This window comes from Sorex araneus, chromosome 1 (assembly GCF_027595985.1).
Source record: "Sorex araneus isolate mSorAra2 chromosome 1, mSorAra2.pri, whole genome shotgun sequence".
NCBI classification, from domain to species: domain Eukaryota; kingdom Metazoa; phylum Chordata; class Mammalia; order Eulipotyphla; family Soricidae; genus Sorex; species Sorex araneus.
In genome coordinates this window covers 200,375,950-200,400,349 of record NC_073302.1, presented here as the reverse complement: position 1 = coordinate 200,400,349, position 24,400 = coordinate 200,375,950, and the positions used below count along the sequence as shown (strand labels likewise).

The following is a 24,400-nucleotide window of genomic DNA, read 5'->3' as shown; positions in this document are numbered from 1 at the left end:
GTACAAGGTGTAGCCCAACACTCTCACACACCAAAAATAATTGGCATATATTGATAAACAGTAAAATTAAATCACAAAGAGCTTAAGGAATTTTATATAGTTTATGAAAATTTATATTTGAACTTTTATCCTCTCTATTGATATAATATGTTATTACAATTTAAATAGCAGATGTCGGATGCTTAGTGATTTATTCTTTAGTATGCTTTTATGTTTGAGATATCCACTAATAGAGCATGATGTGCTTATTGTTCAAATCACTGAAATGAGTGAAATATCTATATTGCTTGAAAAAAAGTGAAAGACTTGCAACTTTCACTAATGTGTCCTTCCTCCTCTCCTCCCATCCTCTCTTCCTGCCATTTCTCCTTTCCTTCCTTTCCTCCTTTCTTCCTTTGTCTTTCCCTAAATATATGTTTATCCATCCACCAATCCAACCAAGTATTTGCCCATGATCCTGTTTACCGTTAGTTTGTTTGCATTTATAAAGAGTAAGAACATTTCCCCACCAAAACACAGTGCAATTAATAAAACCATCAGGAAATTTGACAATGGCATAATACTATGTAGTTCATATTCTACACTCACTGGTGCAATTCTTTTCAAAGTTATTTTGTTTTTTGTTGTTCAATATTAATTTAAGAATTATGCCTTTATTTTTCTTTTTCTTTTTTTTCTTTTTCTTTTGTTTTTTGGTTTTTGGGTCACACCCGGCAATGCACAGGGGTTATTCCTGGCTCATGCACTCAGGAATTACTCCTGGCGGTGCTCGGGGGACCATATGAGATGCTGGGATTCGACCTGGGTCTGCCGCTTGCAAGGCAAATGCCCTACTCACTGTGCTATCACTCCAGCCCCTTATTTTTCTTTTTAGAACTAGGATGAGATAGTTTCTTTGAGAAGTTGACCTTGACATACTTGAACAATACAGACTAAGTGTTTTGTTGTGAATTTATCTGAAGATTCTTTAGATAAGAATTCTTCTAATATTGAGATTTTAAAAGAAAGCTGAAGATGCTTGTTTCAATATCTTCCTATGGACTTGTAACAACTTAGCACTGAAGCAACTCAGACATTGTAATGTCTGATAGGAAATCCACTAATTTAAAAACAGTAAATCATTCATTAAGAATAAAGTTCAACAATGATCTTTCCTTTTAAAAAAAATGAATAATTTTTAAGAAGAATATTTTCCACAGAAAATGTGAAAATTTAACTCGAGATTGAATTTTTAATTTACAGATTGCCTTTTATGGAAAAGAGATTAAAGTCTACTTCCTCTTAACCTCTTAATTAAGCTTATTTTCTAGATCTAATATAGCAAGACAAACAATTAAAGCATTACTCATAATTTATAGAATTTATTTTCTGAAAAATTTATCTGACATTTTGTTTGTGTATATGCCCTCACTAATTAAATCTTGTACTGTTCAAACTCTGTAAAATCTGTCTATATTTCCAGAGCTCCCTGAGCTGGTTAAAAATAGCATGGGCATTTTTATGTGCATATTTTATTTGCTAATTTAAAATTTTACTGAGTAGTTTTAGGTTCATCTTTAAAGATGTCTCTTTCTTTATCCTTCCATTCAAAACAATTCTTACTTGATCAAAATAGTTATGGCTTAGTATAAAATAGAGACAATCTTTTGGGATGTTTTAAGGCAGCAATATGAACATTTTTATCTGTCATGTTTTGGGGATCAGAGCTCTGTGAATAAGCTTTTAAACTTCTATTTGATGTTAATTCGATTTTATTTTGTATCCAAGTGTCTATCATGTTCCTGACACTCTGTTCTCATTCTGCGTTCAACAGACAAGTATTTGAATGCCTGCTGTATGCTTATAGTATGATAGACTTTGAAAGTGCATTGCCGAATATAATGGTGGCCAGAGGGTCTCCTTCTCTTTCTAAGGGACATATTCAAATTGGAGAATGTACATTCTAAAACAAAAAGCAATCAAGAAATTTTCAGATGATGTGTGCGGGATTTGAAAAAAACAACAAAGGCTCCGGTGACAGTTCAGTGGGAAAGACTTTTGCCTTGCAAGTGACCAAACTGGGTCCCCCAAGGACCTCCAGGATTGATCCTTGAGCACAGAGTCAGAAGTAAGCCCTGAACACGGCTGGGTGCGCCCTCCAAAGGGAAAAAAAAGCAACAAAAACAAGGAGACAAAATGTATGAAGGCTACTCTCAGTTGCTATTTAAGGAGGGATTCTCTGGGATGTGCACTCCTCAGCAGAGATCTGCACAAGAAGCATCTGGACCCCTTTGGAGTATAGTATGATAGGTACTGTGAGCACGGACTCGGAAAGTGGAAATCTTTCTGATATAATCCAGAAACTAAGAGAAGGCAGAGGTGACTGAAATAGAGTGAAAAATTAGAGGGCAAGATGAGGAGGTTGTCTCCAAAATGGAAATTGTTGTACTGACAAGGATTTGAAAAACAAAAATATGTAATTACAGAAAAGCCATAGTTTACTAATCTCAAAGTATGTATTTAAGAAAACAATTTTTTTCTAGTGGAGTCATTAAAAATGGCTGATTTTATGTCTTAGAAATATATAAGATTTTAGGCATTCTTAGCTCTCGTATTAATAATAATATCCCCCTCCCAGGCCGACACATACATATACACAATCTCTCCTCTATCTCTGTCTCTTTTTCTGTCTCTCTCACACATACCACACACACACTGCTCACTTCCCCTCAAACCTCATCAGAAGACTTCTAATCTCACTTTTCTGATCTCACATTTTTTCCCTTCTCATTGCTCTCATTTCAGCAGGAATGGTGCGGATTGGGTCAGAGAGGATGCGGGCTGGGTCAGAGAGGGAGGGCTATTGCATAATTAGAACTGCTCCTAATTCCTTGACAGTTTCATCTTCCAGTTTCAGGACTCAGAATAATTCCCTCTATCCCTGGGAAATACTTCCCAATGATCAGATTTAGGAATTTAAATCTTCTTTTTTTAAAAAAAATCTCCCTTCTTGATTTAAATGAGTTAGACTTTCACTCCCCACAAGGAACACAAGCTATCTCTTCATTAAAAACCTCTGCTTCTTTGCTCAGTCAGTGAATTCCTAAATCTCGGTTACCTCTAACTCTTGCTCTCTCAGTTTTTTCTCCCTGGAGAGAGAGCAGTGCTAGAGGCAAACAGCATTGCAGATTTGGCTCATTAGAATTGAATGCTTTCAAACTTCAATCTGCTCTTTGCTGCTATTTGGCAGACTTTTTAATTGTCTTTTCTGTACTCCTCTGCTCTCTCCCAGTGGATCTATTTTAGACCTTTTCTCTTTCCTATGCCCCCAGTCCCAGCTGTCCTATCTCTTCCTTGGTGTATCATCTCTCCAACTATTCTAGCAAAAGGAAAAAATATCACTTGAGTTTTCACAAATTTTTGAGTTCTCGTCCTTTTTTTTCAGTTATTTTATTTTTCTTAAGTGGTATCTTTGTATGCTTCTGTTTGGGAGCAGATACGGGTGGGGGGAAATCTACATTCCTCTCCCAAATCATCTCTGCTAGAGCTAATTACGTTTCCCTACACCTGTGATTGAAGTCCCACAAACGTTATATCCATGATACCTAAAATTGCACTGACACTATTTTCTCTCAAACATTTCTACATTTTTCCTCGTGATAAAGTAATCCTATGACTCGTCATTTTATACTCAGAGTTCTTTTTTTTAAAATTTTTTATTGAATCACCATGTGGAAAGTTACAAAGTTCTCAGGTTTATGTCTCAGTTTACAATACTCAAACACCCATCCTTTCACCAGTGCCCATATTCCACCACCAAAAACCCCAGTATACCCCCGTCCCCCACCCCCAACTGTATAACTGATGAATTTCACTTCATTTTCTCTTTACCTTGATTACGTTCCATATTTCAACACAAAACTCACAATTGTTGTTGGAGTTTCCCCCCAAGAAAGACAGCCCTACTACCAAGGAAGCATTTGATAATTAGTTTTCCATTGCTGAGAATGAAGAGATATGTAGCCCCACTGTTCCAAGTATGTAACTTTTTTTTTCCTTTTTCCTTTTCCTTTTTTTCCCCCCCTCATCCCCCTTCCCGCACCTCATAGTATGGTGGACACCACGCCACGTTTCTCCCTGAAAATGGGAAACAACTGGGAAAGAGGGATATTTCCTCTTCTTGGCCGGTATGGGGCTGTTGCTTAGTTCACAGTCCAGAGAAGTGGCTGCTACTTTAATAACCGTCAATATTTCAACAAAAACTCACTGTTATTATTTGGAGATTCCCCCCCAAGTCAGACCTGTTAAAAAAAAAACCGTTTCACATTGCTGACAATTATAGATGTCCGCGCGGTTTTAAATTTCTGTATAAAGTCCAGGGAAAATTCTGCCAGAAATTGCATAGCCCAGCTCACAGTCCCAGTGCATTGCTGTATGAAGTCTCTGGAATCAAAGTCTTTAGGCGCAGAGGGTCCGTTTCACTCTCAGCAGCTCCGAATTTATCTGGGCCGAGGGCGTGCCGGTTACACCCACTTCCCATGATTCCCTAGGAGCCCCAAGTGTAAAAATCTTATACCTCTGGGTTAGGAGTCTTAGAAGATGGCGCCTGCCATGTGGATGGTGCTGCCGCCGCAATTTTCCATGCAGGAAGACAGGGTGGGGAAGAAAGATCCACCCCCAGGCCGTACGAAGTTGTAGCCCAGTTCACAGTCCCCAGTACATTGCTATTAGAAGCTGCGCTGGATGCCCAAATGTGTTAGGTCTCTGGAATCAACGTCTTCAGGCGCAGAGGGTCCCTATACTCAGAGTTCTTTTGGGGATCCAGGAATATATTCTCCCCTCTCTTACTTGGTGTTTCTTCTCATTTACATTCCCAGTTACTCTGTTTTGCATGACTGCCCCTTCTTAGCTGTTTATGTCCTGTGAATGTTTCCTAATAATTTCCATCTTTCCCTTCTTTCCTTTACAATCCAACTCTTATCCTTTTGTTTTTCCATAATGAATTTACAAAGTACTCACAAGTTCATCTTTTCTTTTACTTCAAGCTCTGCAACCTCCTACAATTATGTTTTAATTTTTGTTTTAAATTTGGGGCCACTCCCAGCAGTGGTGGGGACTACTCCTGGCTCAGTGCTCAGCATCACGCTCAGTGCTTTTAAAGGGACCATGTGATACCAGGCAGGATTAGAACTCAATACTCCTGCATGCAATATACTCCATCTCCTGCCAACTACCTTGCTATTATTTTTTCCCTTGGATGTCATTATTTTATTAGACTCAAATTGTCCAAATACTATGTCTCCTCTTACCTTTTTATTACATATTTATTTGGACAGTTGTATCACTAATACTTGCATTTTTTCCAGTTTTCTTCCCACTTTCCATTATTCTATTCAAATATTCATTCAGTATGCAAACCATCTATTTAAAAAAAGGCATGTATTATGCCAGAGCACTACTTTAATAGGAGTCACCCCTCAAAGCTGGAGGAGAAAGACAGGATACATGCTGTATTGATGTGGGCCTGAAGGTTTGTGGCTCAGACTGGTACAGGGCAGTTTACTTCTTGGGGGTGTGGGGTGTAGATGCATATTCCCTGGAACTATACCCTGGAGGAGAAGGGCAGGTGCATTGTGGGACAAAGTATTGAATTCAGAGCTTCATACCTTCAGAGCACTTGAGTTATATCCTTGGCCCCTAAACACTACTCTTCACCTAAGAGACATGTTCCTTACCAAAATAAAATTTCTGTTCTTGTAGGCACACATATTTTTATATAAGAAACAAAAAACAACATATAGGATCTCACCTAGAGTGTTAGAAAAGGAGAAGTGACAAGGGAAAAAACAAAACAAACATGCAAGGGAGGGGATTGGAGCACAGTGGGTAGGGTGTTTGCCTTACATACGGCCGACCCGGGTTCGGTTCCCAGCATCCCATATGGTCCCCTGAGCACCACCAGGGGTAATTGCTGAGTGCAGAGACAGGAGTAACCCCTGAGCATCGCTAGGTGTGATCCAGAAAAAAAAAAAGATGCAAGATAGAGGGTTTACTAGTAGAGGGAAATCATAAAGGACTGTAGTAAAGCATTTCTGCTTGGATTAAAGTATGGTAACTTCAACATAGCAGGGACTGAGAGGGAGAGCAGTCTTGACAGTGGGATCTGCAGTTGTCAATAGTCCGAGGGAATGGGACACCTGGTGCCACTCTTGCTAAGTAGTAATTCTCGGCTCAGCTCTTCCTCAACCCACATGCCAGTACTGCAACAACCTCATGGTTGTCTCCAGTTTAGGTTCAGTATTTGAGATGCAATATCTACCCATTTTTCCTGAGCACCTAAACCCCGTGTGTTTTTGTTTTTGTTTTTTACTCACTCATTAAAACACTTTTCTAGGAATTAGCTAGTAAGTACATGCTCATTTAAGAAAAATGAAAAAATTAGATATAATAAATATTTTAAAGCTCAACTTTAGTATTAACATAGCTGATTGTTAATATTTCAGATATACCACATTCAGGTATATCATTGTTATACTATATGTGATGTTTTGTAACTTAGTTTTGTATCATATGTTGATGCCAATGGAGGTGATTCAAGATAAATAACTCATATAATCCTTTATATAATTATTCAATTTATGTAATTATAATCATTTATGTAATAAAAAGATATTGAGTCCTTATATAATTTAATAGATTTCTTATTAATTATATATGTATGCATACATATATATCTACTTTAATGTTATCTTTCTCCAAGTCTGGGGTTATTAGCTACTTATGTTCTCAAAATTGAAATGCTTTCAAAGTTTATAGTTTTAATCTATTTATCATTGCTTTCACTATTTTATGGAAATTTCTTAATGAACTTTATATAATAAAGATGAAATTCTTGAGTAAAGAGACAAATGGATATGGTGGTTTCTAGTGTCTGCATAGGTATTGCTATCAGCAAACTGGTGCCAATTTAAAATTATAGATGAAGGTATCCATTTCCTCACAGCCTGCCAGTAGTGAATGTTAGAATTGGCTTTATTTTCATCTATTTAACATTTTTTCTTTTTTTATTTGCTAGTGAGATTGGAATTATTGTAAAAATTTACTGAGTTTTATATCTAGAGTTCAATTAATAGTGCCATTTTACTTCTAATAATTTTAATGTATCAACTATTGATAGTATTAGCATATTATTAATAAAACATCTCCCATAGCCTTTATACTCTTGTTGAAATATATTCCATATTCATATATATAATTATAATTTTATCACAGTCAATTCATGTGTGACCTATTACATCTCCAGATAAACTGGAAAAATTTCAATATTGATTTAAAAGTTTGTTTTATGGTTATTTCTTTTCATATCAAGGAATCAAGGTGGTAAGTCCCAATAAATACTGCTCATCTATTCATTATCCTTTAAAGTTGCTCTCTTTTTGTAGGAACTTTTCCTGTGTGTTAGATGATTTATTTTGTGGGAAACGTATTGCACCCCGTGATGCTCAGGGTTTACTCCTGCCTGTGCTTAGGGGATCATGTGGGATGCCAGGGACTGAACCCAGGTTAGCTGTGTAATGGGCAAGCATCTTACTTGCTGTACTAGCTTGCTGGTCCCAGATTATTTCTTATAGGTAATAAACCGATAAATTTTTTGTGATTTTCCATGTTTTATGTGTCAGATGGCACAAAAAAGACTAAAGAAAAAATCTACAGTGCAGTGGAAGTGAAGGTGATTTAAATTGACACATAACAGATCCATAATAGGCTGCCATGGAATTCTGAGATTTTCCTAAGGGGACCTCAGACAGGATGGTGAAAAAGAAGTTCATCAGGAGGCTAAGAGGAACTGGAGGCCAGAGAGACAGAAAGTGAGAATTTGTTAACTTTATGCAATGATTATTTGTTATGTCTTAGGTGTAGAATATATTGAAGGAAATTGATTGGAGATGAATCAATCCTTAAGTCATAGTTCGGATCTATTTAATAACAGGCAGCAAAGATTTTGGAGAATTTTAAATAGAAGAGTGCAGTGATCTTACGTGCGGGATCTAAAGATCTCTCTGGCCAAGTGTGGAGGATGAATTGAGTAAGGATGAAACCGGAGACAGACCAGTTATTAGGCTATTACAATAGGCCAGACCAGAGATAATTGGGTCCTGCCTGGAATTGTCTGGCTCAGGCAACTGTGTGTTGAAAATAATGAAAAAGTCCTCTGGTTTACATGTGACTAAATGGGAATAAAGAAAGGGGCTTCAGAATTCCTCTCACTTTGAAGTTCTGTGGGCTACTTATAAAAAGCAAAAACATACAGTGAGATTGAGAGAGAGAGAGAGAGAGAGAGAGAGGAGAGACTGAGGGAAAAACAGTAGCTTGAACAATTAATGTTTTCCTTACTAGAGAAAACTTGAATTTTTTTTGATGAATGAATCATGTGAATAACTGAGACGTGACTATAATTTTCTGTTAATAAGCCTGTTATATATAACTTTCTAAATGGAATTAATTATTACTCTTTATAATACACCAGGAGGTAGTAATAAATGTTGCCATAACTAGGTAACACGCTCTTGACCCTTGGATAATACTCTTTCTTTCTCATTGTATGATCAGTATCATTAGCTCCAATCAACAGCTCTTACTGGTTTTAACCGGGATTCGTATAAGGGGCTTCTTTTTTGATTACCGTATTTCTGCCCACATTGCTTTTGTCTTTTACAAGAGTTAGTGATGAGCTGGAGAAATTCTATAGGCTTTAAGATGCTTGCCTTGAATGTGGCCAAAACTGGTTTGATTCTGAACACTTCATACGGCCCCCAATCACTTCCAGAAGTGATCCTTGAGCAGAGAGTCCCAAACAGAGTGAGGTGTTCTCTTTTCAAAAAAAAACAAATAAAAATATGCCGAAAATGGTAACAATAAATCTCACAAATAAAAATACAAATTAAGATATTTACTGATGCTTCACAAATTCTTAAAAAATTACCTGATGTTTCATAAGGCTTTTAAAGTCCATAACATGTGGGTCTTGGATATCATAGATCTCTAAACATTCTCCTCTTAGTAACTTTTATAATCACATATTGATTCTTCGAGGGGGCTGAATCTCACTGGTTCTACTTCTAGTTCTGTGATCCAGGATTGCTCCTAGGGGTGCCAAGGGTCAAATAGGCATTGCCTGCATCTAAGGCATATTTTTCTAGCACAAATTGGTTATAGTGATTTTCTCCTCATTTTTTAGAAACACCTATTCAGTAATTTGAGTCAAAATAAAGCTGACATTTTTGGGGGCATGGATTTGTTGACATATAAGCATTATGTTACATTTTTGGCAATTAAACAATTTGCATTTTAATTTACAACCTATTTTTGCATGGAGGAATTTTTGGGAGAAATTCCTGAAATATCATTTCCTCTCAATAGACATGAAATAGGATAATCAACCATCTCTTGTTCTGTAACTGAAAGATTTTCTGACATGAAACTCTGTCACTTAGAAGACCTGAGAAATACTAGAAAGGTTTGTTATCGTACTTAGATGTCTAAGTCTATCTAGGATTTCTAAAGTCTGCTTCAATTTAATTGAGAAAATTCCTTTATTAATAGTGGAATAAGTTTTTTCAAATGTATGATTAAAATAAATAAAAAATACATAAATAAAATCTGCTATTTTCATTACTTAGTCATTTCAGAAGTGAAGTCTAATTAACAAAGAGTTGGGTTTTTAGGGACTGGAGTGATAGCACAGTGGGTTGGGCATTTGCCTTGCACACGGCAGACCTGGGTTCAATTCCCAGCATCCCATATGGTCCCCCGAGTACTGCCATTGGTGATTCCTGAGTGCAGAGCCAGGAGTAACCCCTGAGCATGGCTGGGTGTGACCCAAAAAGCAAAAAAAAAAAAGTTGGATTTTTAGTGGTGAGCTTAATATAAAATACCATATGTTGCTTTTTGACATATAATATACCCATATGTAACATATATAAAACATATAATAAATGTCTCCACTAAAAAATGCAGTGTTCTGACATGTTATTTTCACTATTATCTTTATGGAAGATTCAATTAGTACAATTCTTAGATACAAATTTTTTATTTATTGTGAAAAAGCTGTCATGAGTAAATTGCTGGACATGAATACATTAGGGGAGATTAACACTAGATATTTTTCATAACGTGATTTAAGTTTGACATGAATAAAATGTCAGCCAGTCTTATGGATGATCTAGTTGATTGCTGAATGTAGACATATGGAAATTTTAACTGGGAAAGCAGTTTAGTTTAAGATGTAGTATCCATGGTCCAAGCAATAGTGTAGCAGGTAGGTCTCTTCCACATGGCTGGCCCAAGTTGGGTCCCTGGTATCCTATATGGACCCCTAAGGACCAGTAAGAGTAAGCTCTGAGCACAGAGCCAGGAGTAAGTCCTGAGCAGTGCTGGGTAGGCCCAAAAAAACAAATGAAAAATGTAGTATACAGCCCAATGATGAGGTTAGTTAATTCATTTTCAGGGGATTTTTTAAGTTGAAGCCCGAGGACTCAGCAATTTACTTTGGAATTTCATAGGATGCTTATTAAGATGCTGACTACTAGGTGCTTGCCAAGATCAATGTTTCTCAACAAAGGGCTCTATGGCCCTCTGTGGACCTTCTGGAAATTCCAAGGGGACCACAGGTAAACAGAAATAGGGGCCACAGCATGAGACTTAGGCCCAACTGGAAGAACAAGGGCCATAGGAAGGTGACAAGATCAGAAAGGGGCCACCGCTGGAAAACGGTTGTAAAACCTGGGGCTATATTACCTAGTGTTTGTTACCTAAAATGACTTTAGGTAAAATGTTAAAATGTCTAGCAATTGTGAACCAAGAAATTTTTTCATATTTAATAAGCATGTAGATTATACTTATTCAGAACATTAAAGCCATGTAGAACAGAAAACCACTATTGAACTTGACAGACAACAGCAAAACATAAAAATGTATTTCTTTTTTGCTCAAGATTGAGAACTTTTCAGTAAATGGAAAAACTACAAATATCTACTGAGCTTACTATTCCACTACAATATCAGTTTAAAAAAATAATTTCAGAGAACTCTTTTTTTTTAATTTATTTTATTGAATCACCATGTGGAAAGTTACAAAGTTCTCAGGCTTATGTCTCAGTTATACAATGCTCAAACACCCGTTCTTTCACCAGTGCTCATATTCCACCACCAAAAAAAAAAAAACCCAGTATACATCCCACCCCCCCATCCCTCAACCACCCCCCCTGCATAACTGATAAATTTCACTTCCTTTTCTCTTTACCTTGATTACATTCCATATTTCAACACAAAACTCACTATTGTTGTTGCAGTTTCAACACAGAACTCACTATTCTTGTTGGAATTTATCCCCCAAGAATACGGCCCTATTGACAGGGAAATATTTGATAATTAGTTTTCCACTGATGAGAATGAAGAGATATAAAGTCACACGGCCGCAGTAGCGGCCGCGCGATTTAGGATTTCTGTATTTTAGTAATTAAGTCCAGGGAGATTTAAGTTGAAAATTGAATAATTTCCCTTCCTGGAGCAGCATGGAGCAGAAGCTTAGTTCACAGTCTGGAGACATTACTGCAAGCACTCGCTGGAACCCCAAGTCATATAGCTGGCTCTGGATCCTGGTCGTTCAGCAGCAAAGCAGCTGTGCAAAGGCATGGCCACCTGGGTCAAATCTCGGTGGAGCTCGAGCCGGCACCAGCCCCAGCCCGAGACCCAGAGAACTCTTCAGTAAATGGAAAAACTACAAATATCTACTGAACTAACTATTCCGCCACAATATCGGTTTAAAAAATAATTTTATTTTAATTACCATGATTTATAATTTTACACTTTCTATGATTGGGTTTCATGATTGCAACATTCCATTGTCACCCCCACCCCCAGCAGGCAGTTTCCCTCCACCATCCTCTCAGATTCCCCCTCACTCCATATGGACTTCATCACTTCCTTCCCCACCCAGACACCTGAGTGCTGTAGTAAGCCGGGTTGTGTAGAACCAGTTCTCAGGTTCTGTTGTCTTTGACCTTGCTGCTTGCAGTATTGTGTCCCTATACGTGGCGTCCATCATTCTGACTATGATATGTCTTGGAGGTCTTTTTTTAGGGTCTCTTCTTGCTGACACCCTTCGGGCTTCTAGGATCTGGATGTCTACATTATCCATCTCTGGGAACTTTTCAGCAATGACTTCTTTAGCTGTGACTTTTTCATTGGGTTTGCCTCCCTGTCCCTCTGGTACTCCGATGATTCTAATGTTATTCCTCTTGGAATCATGCCCTATTTCTCTGATTTGCCCTAGAGCAATTTTGAGGTCTTTTTCCATAGTTTGTTGTAGCCTGTTAGCTTTCTGCAGCTCGTCTTCAAGCTCACTGATTCTATCTTCAGCTGTAGCCATTCTACTGTTAAGGGCACCCACTGTGTTTCTTTTTTTTAATTTCATCTACAGAATCTTTTATTCTGAATGTAGCTTTCCTATTTCTACTCTCATTTCTTCTCGTATTTTCTTCGCAGGTTGCTCCACTGTTTCTTTAACTTCATTAAACATTCTTAGCATTTCTTCTCTGAATTCTTTATTGGAGTGTTCATATTTGTGGGTAACCCCTGTTGAGGCTTCTGTACTCTTTTCTTCATCCTCTCCTCGTGGTGGAGATTTGTGCTGTTTCTTCATGTTGTCACGGTTGTATAGAGGTGGAACCTTTCAGTTCACTAGTGCTGTTCTCTCTTAGGTTTCTGGTGAAGGTTTGGAGGATTTGTTTTTTACATTGGGCTTATATAGCTTCTTGTGCTCATCTGTATTTTGGTGTAATTGGAAAGGACTTGTTCTCACTGTTATTTTGGTGCAATTGGAAAGGCTAGTGGCCTATTGGCCTCTTGTGTTTGAGGTAGCCAGGAGATCTCTACAGAGTTAGGTAATGGGGATTGAGAGTGTACTGGAAGAGAAAGGGGCCCCACCACAGGCCACAGCCCTGGAGGCCACGCCCCCTGCAGCATAGGCTGCCCCCACTACTGTGGAGGCCACACCCCCTCCTGGCCCCTTGTGGCCCTCTGCAGTGGCTGCTGAAAGCAGGGGTGTCTGCCAGCACAATGCTGGGATGAGATTGGGTCTTGGGGGCGCTCAGGCTCACAGGCATGAGTTGGGGCTGGGGTGCCAGGTGAGGAGGAGCTGCCACACCTGGATGAAGAAGAAGGAAACCCAGGGTCTTGGGGTGGCTGAGAGCAGCGGGTCTCTGCCCGCTGGTCTCTGGGATGAGATCAGGTCTTGGGGCCTGGGGGGTGTGCAGGCAGGGGCGGGGGTGCCTGGTGAGGGGGCCTGGCACACCTGGATAAAGAAGCAGTGCCAAATGATTTTAGAGACTGAGGTAGGCATTTTCCTTGCGCTTGCTCTGGTTTGAACCCCAACATCCCATAAGATTTCCTGAATCATCAGGTGTAAGTTTTGAGTACAGGGCTAGGAGTAACCCCTGATCATTCAGTGCCAGATGTGGCCCCAGAAAACAAAAACATATAAAAGACGATTTTAAAGACATCTTTAATCCTGATAAAACCAAACCTGTGCTGTATATATAGTTGCAGGTATAGCTGATTGCTTAAAAAATACACATCACATCACAGTTTAACTTAGGGAATGGAGATTCACAAGAATTCATTACCAGAGGAGGTTTAAAACCTTTTGAACAGAATGTATATCTGTTTGTAGATGAGCTCTCAGCACTTTTTTTCGTATTTTTTCTGCACTAAGGGTTTACTTTCTGACTCACGCTCCTGAATCAGCAGTACACTTGAAATGGCTCCAATCCTTCCATATTTGGCAGCACTAGTTAGAGAATGTACAGAGAGAGAGAAATGATGTAGCCTCTTTGTATGTGTGTATTTATTCAGATGAGCATTATTGGTTCTAAAAATGTTTTTGCATGTGCTATCTGCTTTTTTCTGGTGTTGCTTTGCTATATATTTCTCTCAGTTATCTTTTCTTCAAATATGCTTCTTACCCTTTCATTCTCATGTATACATATATACATGTGGTTGATTTGGGGGCCACACTTGATGGTACTCAGGTCTTATTCCTGGCTTTGTGCTTAGGGATCACTCCTTATGGAGCATGGGGAACTACATGGGTGCCAGGGATCCAATCTGAGCAGGCCATGTGCAAGGCAATCACCCTATATACTATGCTATCTCTCAGCCTCCTGCCATTTATATTTTCATATAGTAAATGAAAGCTTTGCTAAACTTGCATGACATTCTCTTATGCAAGCTAAGAATTTAGTGTTTTATATACCGTAAATTATTGAATGATGAGGACTTACAATAATCCTTTATTAAAAAGTTCATATGTACTTAAATTTCTAATTTAATTCCTTAAAATTGAGGACATACTTTTGTCTTGAATATTTTACTTCCATTCTACGCAGTACACTAATGATCTGTTGTTTTCAATATGATTATCAAATCTTATATAAATTCAGTCTAACACGCCAAAATTAGCTTATCTGTTTAATGTGTTTAAAACCCAATTAAAGAAAGGAATGGATCCTTTAAAAAGTGTCATCATAGGATCTGTGTTTTGTTGAACCAGTGTACAAGATACTAGTTAAAATATTATTTTAGTGCTCTGAGCCTGGTAGGAGTGATCTCTGAGTGAAGCGCCAGGAGTAAACCCTTAGCACTTCTGAGTATGCCCTCCCCTCAAAAAAAAACCACTTATTTTATTTGAACTGATTATTTAATAATATCTTCCCAATATGTTGTGTCTTCTCTGGTTTGGGTGAAATCTAATATGCTATGTTTCGCTTGAAACCATCACACTTCATTTTCTTTACTGTGAAAACCAGAATATTAGAAGCCAGACCCCCGAAAGGGCATATTTGTGATGTTTATCTCTCTCTTAATTGAATATTGGAATTAGAACGATAAAATTATAAAGATAAAATTTACCTTACTGCAGCCCTGATTTAAAGTCACCATTTTACTTAAGTGAAAAACATGATTTATGAAGTAAACAAAAATTACATCTTTTAAAACCAACTATTGCAATAATGTGGAGTATATGAGCTTTTGAGTTTTATTCTGACCTTTTCAGTAGCAACAATGTTTCACTTATTTAAGTGCATTTTAAAGTACACACCTACTTTAAAATAGTTTACGATGATGGATTCTTTAGTCTGCTAAGGCATGCCAACAATCACTTCTATTTCTAGGGTCTAAGTTTTAGATCAGATCATTTTGGTGCCTAAGTAAATAGAAGAGAAATCCAATCAAGAGATTCATGTTCTATAAATCAGCTTGGTCTTGAACAACACTGCAGTCTTCATATGCTCAGATATAGTAAGAGTGCTAGTTATTGAGCCATGCTATTTTAAATAGCTATGTCTTAAGTAACCTCTACATACTAAGCACTGTGGTGTGCACCGGATACACCATGGATAATAAGGAAATACCACATTCCAATCAGATGAACATATAGTCTAGTAAAGAATAATATCACTTTCCTGACAATGGGAGTAATATAAATTAATAAGTAAGTTAATCTGTGGGGTAAGGGGGGCTTAAATAAGGGGAGAAATGAGTGAGGGCAACAACTTAATCTAGAAAAGAATAAGTAAGAACTACATTAAGAGAAGGGGTGATATCGTCTGTAAATAGTGAGAGTTTGATTTCTTCCTTTCCTATCTGGAAGCCCTTGATATCTTTTAATTGTCTAACAGTTATCACAAGTACTTCCAGTACTATATGGAAGAGAAGTGGTGAAAGTGGGCATCCTTGTCTTGTGCCTGATCTTAGAGGAAAGGGCCTTAATTTTTTCCCCATTGAAGTTAATGCTTACTGTAGGTTTGTGGTAGATGCCTTTGACTATCTTGAGGAAAGTTCCTCCAAAACCCATTTTGGTGAGGGTTTTCATCATGAACGGATGTTGGATCTTGTCAAATGCTTTCTCTGCATCTAATGATATGATCATATGGTTTTTATCTTTACTTTTGTTGATTTGATGCATTATGTTGATTGATTTCTGAATGTTAAACCATCCTTGCATCCCCAGGATGAATCCCACTTGGTCATCGTGTATGATCTTTTTGATGAGTTGTTGGATCCTATTTGCTAAGTTTTGTTGAGGATCTTTTTATCAGTGTTCATCAGGGATATTGGTCTATAATTTTCTTTCTTAGTGGTGTCTTTGTTTGCTTTTGGTATTAGGGAGATATGTGCTTCATAGAAACTTCTTGGGAGAGTTCCTGTTTTTTCAATTTCCTGGAAAAGCTTGAGGAGAACTGGCAAAATGTCTTTTTTAAATGTGTAAAAGAATTAGCCAGTGAATCCATCTGGAACTGGGCTTTAGTTTTGGGGGAGATTTTTGATTACAGTTTGAGGTCATGAACTTTGCATATAAGTGGATCAGCATAGAAAGTATCATGCTAAGTGAAATGAGTCAGAAAGAGAAAGACAGACATAGAAAGATTGCACTCATCTGTGGAATATAGAATAATAGAGTAGGGGACTAACACTCAAGAATAGTAGAAATAAGTACCAGGAAGTTGACTCCATGGCTTGGAAGCTGGTCTCACATTCTGGGGAGAGGGCAACTCAGATAGAGACGGGAACACCAAGTAAAATGTGGTTGGAAGCCATGCGGGAGAAGAGGGGAAGGATAATGCGTGCTGAATGTAGACTAGAAACTGAACACAATGGCCACTCAACATCTTTATTGCAAACCACAACACCTAATTAGAGAGAGAGAACAAAAGGGCATACCCTGCTACTGTGACAGGGTTGGGTGGGGGGGAGATGGGATTGGGGAAGGTGGGAGGGATGCTGAGTTTATTTGTGGTGGAGAATGGGCACTGGTGAAGAGATGGGTTCTTGAACTTTGTATGAGGGAAACATGAGCACAAAAATGAATAAATCTGTAACTGTACCCTCATGCTGATTCACTTATAAATAAATAAATAAATAAATAAATAAATAAATAAATAAATAAATAAAGATAAGGGGTGAATATTACTGGGCAAGTGTCAAAGTCAATGTATCCACAATAGCAAAAACAACTTGCTAAGTTTAAGGTATTGAATAATATTCATATGGTTGGCATAAGGTATGAGTAAAATCATACAGAAATGAATTAAGTTTCAGATATGTGTTGAAAGGGCTGGAAAATATCACTAAGTCTTTTGTGTATTTGTACTCATTAAAGGTAATGAAAAGGTCCTGGAGTAATTACAGTAGATAGGACACTTGCCTTGTGCATGGCTGACCGGGTTTGATTCCTGGCACCATATATGGTCCCTGAGTCTACAAAGAGTGATCCTTGAGCATAGACCTAGGAGTACTTACTTGTTTATTTGGTTGGTTTGGTTTAAGAGCTACACCGGTCAGTGCTCATAGCTCATTCCTAGCTCTGTACTCAAATCTTACAGCTTGCGGCCCTCAGGGTACCATATGTGGTGCTAAAGACAGAACTGAGGTTAGAGAACCATATAGGGTGCCAGGAATAGAACTGGAATTGGCCATGTGCAAGTTCTTTACCTGCTCTACATTCTCCGTTTTTAGAAGAATGGTATGATCAGCAATTCCATTTAATGAGGCAGGGTTGGGATGGGAATCACAATCACTGAGGTTGGAGAAAGTAATGAACAAAGAAAAATTTAAAAATGGGTTAATCAATTACAGCATTGCACAGTAATTCAGAAAAAATGATAATATATTGCTAGAGTTAGTTTTAAAGAGGAAGAACCCAGTTTTCACTAGGGTATAGAGGAAGACTTGCTGAAAAATTGAAGAATGTGTAATTTTAGGTTGCCATTGATGAGGTTTTGATGAGGGATGAAAGAAGAGAGATTGAACAGTATGCGGTTGGGCTGTGAAATTGTAGTTGATCTATAGTAGAAGATTTTTTTAATTTAGGTTGGACTAGAGGAAGATATAAGGAATAAGGATAGTAAGCTTATAAAAGTACTGGGAGAATATGGTACATAACTCTTATGAGGCAAAAAGCTATCTGGTATATTAGCAGTAATGGCTGTGATTGGATTTGTACCTAATGTCATGGACAGTAATATGTATAATAAATAACAGTAGTCTATATAATATTGTCTTTCTCATTTTATTGTGATCTGTTCATTTTGTCCTTCCTGAGACAGGAAAGATAGGTTAATAGATACAGTTTTGAATTCATTTAGTTTATGAAAAATGCTACATATCATGTACTTGGTACATTTTCTAAAACAGATGAGATATGCTTGGTGCTTTAGTAAAAATTGATGGTTCTCGATGATTATATGATTTTTTAAAACAAGATTGTTTGAAAGTTTATTTCTTAAATGAAGTGTTTAGAAACGTAGAATTAGTTTCACATCAAAACATGCTCTTTTAACATCCATCACATACAGATTTCAAAAATAAAGCGTCAAATTAGAATTGGAGTTTTAAAAACCTCTTTAGAAGAAGCCTGCAAAGGTATTTGAATTCATTCAATCATAAATGTGTACTTTGCAATTTAAATTTAAATTTTGGAGAACACTTTGTAATAATGCTCCACCTTTTTAAAGAATTTCTTAAGAAATAAAATTATGACTGGAGAAAAAATTTTCATAAATTTGCATATACCAAAATAAGCTGAATGCTCTGTTTGAAGACAATGTGGCAAATTTAATACTTACAGAGATTAGTAGACTTATGACAATGTCCAATTAATAAAACCACAGGAGTATCTATAATTATAAAATGGTAGATATATATGTTTATGTTTTTCTTCTGTTGAATATATTTAAAATTAACCAAGAATTGCTATTATTATTACTATTACTTTGATCTCTGAAGTTATAAGAATAAGTTAGTTTAATCATTGCTAACCATATATAAATTCTGTTATTTTTTAAATAAAATCAATTTCAAATTGATTTTAGAAGTAAAAAGTATACACGTGCATCCATTATTTTTTAAGCACAAAGAAATTGTTTTGCTGTTTTGCCAAGCTGTTTTACATTTCTTTTCAGTGCAGTGTTTTTGTCTCTTGTTTTTATGTTCCGGTGGCCACACCTTGATTATACCAGATCTCTGCTGAAGGATTACTGGTGATATTTAAGCATTGTAGGTGGTGCCAAGGAAATAAACTAGGTCTGCTTTATGAGAGCAAGGCAAGCACCTTGCCCATAGTAGTATCTCTCTGGCCCATCATGCAGAGCTTTTATACTCTACATGCAAAAGTGAAAATAAACCATAACCCTTTGGAAAATGCTTTCACTGACACATTTCATTTTCTGGAATCGTGCCAGCAGTTATGTACCATAGCTGTGACTTTATTGCCTTTTCTTGTAAACTTTGCTATACACCAATATAAAATTGGAAAATGAGGTTTTACTGACTGGAAGAATAAAATCTAATATAATGGGCGAAAAGAAATTTATTACATAATTCTGTTACATTATGCATGCAATGATTTATTTCACATTATTTATAAATATACATCAACTATTACCTTTTGTTTTTGCTGTGTAAATGTACCTTAATGGATAATTGCAATGTATGAAGTACTGTTTGACTCTGAAGAGTTTAATGACTTAAAAGGACTTCTAATGATTTCCATTGGAAGAATGTTCTGCTGCTTAATGATTCGTGCACATAAATAAATTTCTTAGACATTTAAAGATTTCCTTCAAGAAACATAAAACTTTTTTGTATAATGAACTATAATCTATTGTATTTGGAAAATCAAATTGTTCAAATTGTTTCTGATTTTGGTCACATTCCCACCCTGTCATTCACTAGTTACACAATAAAGATTTTTTTTTGTTTTTTTTCCTTCTCACAAATTCTCTCCTAGAATTGTCTTCTACTATTTTTTACCTTCTAGATCTTAAGTCCTTTATCAACAGCCTAGAGAGATGTATTTCCATTTTCTGGATAACAGTAATGCTTTCTCCATTTATTCCTTAAACTAATTCAGAGATGGTATAGGAAAATATCTTCAACTTAAAGGTCTTGCTTTCTTTTTGTTTTGTTTTAAGGCCATACCTGGTACCTCAGACTTTGTTTATGGCTCTGAGCTCAGGAATTACTCCTGGTGGACTCGGGACCAGATTTGGTGCTGGGTATTGAACCCAGGTCAATCATCTGCAGGCAAATGCCTCACTCACTAGCTCCTCCTGTGTATCTTCCATTTTTGAGACTCCTCCCTACCTTCTGTAATTTCTCTATAAACATGGCTATTTCATATTTATACTTCCAGTTTTCCTTAAAAATAGCTGATTTTCTTTTATCCCATTTTATTGTATTTGCTCTTGACATCATTCTTAATTTTGCTAGTACATGTGGTATTCATGTACACAGAGAAGCTGATGACCTGAAAGTTAATGAATAGAAAGTGTATCAATATATTCAAAAGCTATATCTTTCACTGTTTAAAGAATATTGTAGGGGCTGAGGACACCACTCAAAGGGTTGGAGACAACACCTTGCCTGGAAAGCCCTGGATTCAATTCCAAGCACCCCATGGTGCCCCAAGCACCGCTGGGTATGGCCCTTGTGACGGAACACCACTGGGATCAAGCATGCAGCTTTCAGACCTACCTTTACAGCTGGACCTAGTGTCACCAGAGTGGCCTTCAGACCTATTGAGCATTGCTCAGCGCTTATCACTTCCTGACACCCCTCTCCCCTGAACGTCCAGAAATAAGACTGTTGTAGGTCCTTTTTATATGATTTCTAATATAAAAATTTAATTTTCTTGAAAACGTATAGATTAAGAAGTTATACATGGCACAACCTTTTAAAAATCACTTCTTACGACTGCAAATCAAGCTGCCATGGTGGAAAGAGTACTGAATTTGAATCCCCTAATTGCTTGGATATACTATTTGCCAAGCCATTTATGAAATATGTGCATTTAATGAATGTGCCCCTTCCCTTCCCTTGGTCGTTGTTGCAGTGACTGGAGTTAGATTCACACACTGTGTTGTGGGGTAGTGTTCTAGCAGCAGGGCGGGGCAGTGTCAGGGATGGACTTCACTGGCTTCATGACTGCAAGCAGGCCCTCTACCACCGAGCCACACCACTGAGGTGCCCCAAAAATATCTAATCTTGAGCAAAATTTTATTTATCTACAATATATCAATAGTAATCTTGGTTTTTGCTAAGACAAAGGGAATTTAGCATTTTATAAGTTAGCTGCCACACTGTAAAATATTAGAATTTTGGTAAATAATAATGCCTGAAATGCCATTTTTGTCATTTTCATCTTAACTGTTTATTAATATGATATTTTCTCAATTACACTCTCTTAATTCTTCTTCTGGCTGTGTAAAAAGTTCAGTAACAGTTTTTATTATTCTATATTGATGTTTAGGAAAGTTTCATTATTGGTTAGTTTTTTGGGTTTTTTTGTAAGTTGATTTTTTATTTTTTTTTAAATTTTGTTTTATTGAATCACCGTGAAAAAAGTTATAAAGCTTTAAGGTTTTCAGGTTTAAGTCTCAGTCATATAATATCAAACCCACATCCCTTCACCAGTGTACATGTTCCACCACCAAGAACCCCAATATAACCTCCCTTCCAACACTCCCCCAACCTGAGTGGCTAATGATCTTCACTTTACTCTCTCTATACTTTGAGTATATTCAATATTTCAACAGAATACTCACTATTATTATTTATAAATTCCCCCAACAATCAATCCCGCTGAAAAGTCATCATTTGGTAATTTGTTTTTCATTGCTGAGAGTTAAGAATAACTCCACGGCCATGCAGTTTTGGATTTCTGATATTTTAGTAATTAAGTCCAGAGATATTTCTGTCAGAAGTCACCAAAAGACAAGACTGAGAGAGAAAAACCTTTCCCCTCCCCGGGCGGCCTGGGGTTGTAGCTCAGTTTACAGTCTAGATGCATTTCTGTAAGAAGCCGCTGGGTGCCAAAAGTGATTAGTAGCCTTCCAGGATCATAGTCTTTAAGGAGCAGAGGAGCCGTTGCGTGTGTGTGACTGCTCCGGTTTTCATCTGGGCGGGCATTATTGGTTAGTTTTGGACCATGATTTTTTATTTTTAGAATTTAGAATTTTTAAAAATAATAGACATTTTGGGCTGGAGCGACAGCGCAGTGAGTAGGGCATTTGCCTTGCACACAGCTGACCCGAGTTCGGTTCCTCTGCCCCTCTCAGAGAGCCTGGCAAGCTACCGAGAGTATTGTGCCTGCGCGGCAGAGCCTGACAAGCTACCTGTGGTGTATTCGATATGCCAAAAACAGTAACAATAAGTCTCACAATGAGAGACGTTACTGGTGCCCGCTCGAACAAATTTGATTGCTCATCCGGATGACAGTGACAGTGACAGTAGGAGTACAATATTGTAGTCATATTTTTTATGGATACATCATTTGAGCACCACACGCATCACCAGAAAGCTCATGTCCCATATGCACCTCGATCCATAACCTCCAAAATAAGCTCATTTATGGAAACAAAATCTTCAGCTCTGATAATTTTGACCATTTGTTGTTCCCTTACTACTTGTGTTTTTTAAAAATCTCATATTTTGGGGTCAATCTCTTTCTTAAAAATTTTATTATGGAGGTGTCAACCTTTAGGTGAATAAAGCTAATCTCCTGGAATTACACACAATTGTAAATCAATGACAAATTGATATAGTAACAAATGTTTTTAAGCTGCATCTTTCTTCATGCATATAATTTTTAAATTAATAATATGGCTTATCCTGTCAACACATTTTAATATTTATATGAAATAGATACAATCTACATATGTAAAAATTTAGGAAGAGTGAAGAGACTCAAGAAATACACAAAAAGAATCTGAATAGACTGGATAGAAGTAAAATTAAATATGCATTTTACTCTAAGAGAACATCGGCTTTATGTTAGAAATATTATATTTATTGCTAAGATGTCTAATTAATAAAGAATTGTAATTAAAATTTTTGGGGGTATAAAAAATCACCTGATCAAATGATTAATGATTCATTATCATGAATATATACAATCCCCTAGTAGAAGAGGAATAAACAAACCTTTCTTGAAATGGTAGAGGGCAGTCATAATTGCCATGAGTTGAATCCCATATTGCATGCCAAGGGCTGAAGAGTTTGTCCTACTTTTTAAGAAGTACCTTGAATGCTTCTTAAAAGGTTGGATTGAAGCTTATACACTTCCTAAACTGTTGCCTGCCCCTGAAGGTTTGTTTTGTTCTTTCAAATCTGAATGATAATCTAGCTGGATAGAGTATTGTTGGCAACATGTTCAGTTCATTGAATTTTTGTTTATATATTTCCATTTTCTTCTGGCACATGGAGTCCCATTTGATAGATCTGCTTAAATCATCTGGGCTTTCCTTTGTATGTAAGTTACTTTTTTGATCTTGTTGCTTTCAATATTTCCTATATTTGCATTTTACTGAGCTGTTGGTGCTGGGTTGAACCTTCTGTGCTACTGTTTCTGCTTATTGATCTTGGTTTGCTTTTTTTTTTAATTGGATCATCGTGAGACGCAGTTGCAAAGCTTTCATGTTTGAGTTTTCGTTGAACACCCATCCCTCCACCAGTGCACATTTTCCACTGCCAATGATCCTAGTATCCCCCCTCGCCCCACCCCACGCCTCCCCCCTCCCCCGTCTCGCCTCCATGGCAGACAATTTCCCCCATAGTCTCTCTTCTACTTTTGGGCAATTTGGTTTGCAATATAGATACTGAGAGGTTATCATGTTTGGTCCTTTACCTACTTTCAGCACACATCTCCCATCCCGAACAATCCCTCCAACTATCATTAACTTCTCTATTCCAGCTGCCTTCTCCCACAGCTCATGAGGCAGTCTTCCAACTATGGAGCAGTATTCCTGGCCCTTGTCTTCTACAGCCCTTGGATGTCAGTCTCATATGATCTTGGTTTGCTTTTACATGTCTTATTGGGGTTGTGGTTCTCCTGCTGTGTTAAAGGTGAATCTTTGTAGTTAGCTCTCCTGTGAGTCTCTGAGGATAAGAGTTGCTCTCATCCTTTCCTGCCTACCTTCACCCAGTAATAGGAAGTATAACTGAGCAGTGTCAGATTTGATGTGGAGCTGCAGCTTCAGGAGCTATCGGTGTGGGCCTGTTGAAATGGCAGAGGTCCAGTATGGAGACTAGAAATGAATTCCATTTGGTAGGGTGTGGTAGGTAGAGATGTGGGTGTGGGAGCTGCCCATGATTATTTTTATGGTAGTATAGTTGTTACCAGTAAAATCACTGAAATCTGTTCATTGATCATACTTTATAGTGGCAGTCTTGGGGCTTACTTTACCTACTATGTTATACGCTTATTATGTATTTTAAAATACTATACTGTAAAATGGGGCAGTCGTATATGTCTGAACTCTTTTCACTCTGAAAAGGGATTATCAAGACATCTGTTCTAGTAA

At 37.4% G+C, this 24,400-nt stretch overlaps 1 protein-coding gene across 4 annotated transcripts in view; it reads left to right on the top strand.

Annotated features, from left to right (window-relative positions):
- The window catches only part of KCNJ3 (potassium inwardly rectifying channel subfamily J member 3), a 168,219-nt gene that overhangs the window by 14,456 nt on the left and 129,363 nt on the right, over positions 1-24,400 (top strand). The window contains exon 3 of one of the 4 annotated variants that reach the window (XM_055145269.1): positions 1,814-7,169. The exons of the other annotated variants lie outside the window; for them this stretch is intronic. Coding sequence (XP_055001244.1) covers positions 1,814-1,851 — 38 coding nt within the window. The 3' untranslated portion in view covers positions 1,852-7,169. Of the gene's footprint in view, positions 1-1,813; positions 7,170-24,400 lie in introns of those variants that run through there. 4 annotated transcript variants of the gene reach the window in all.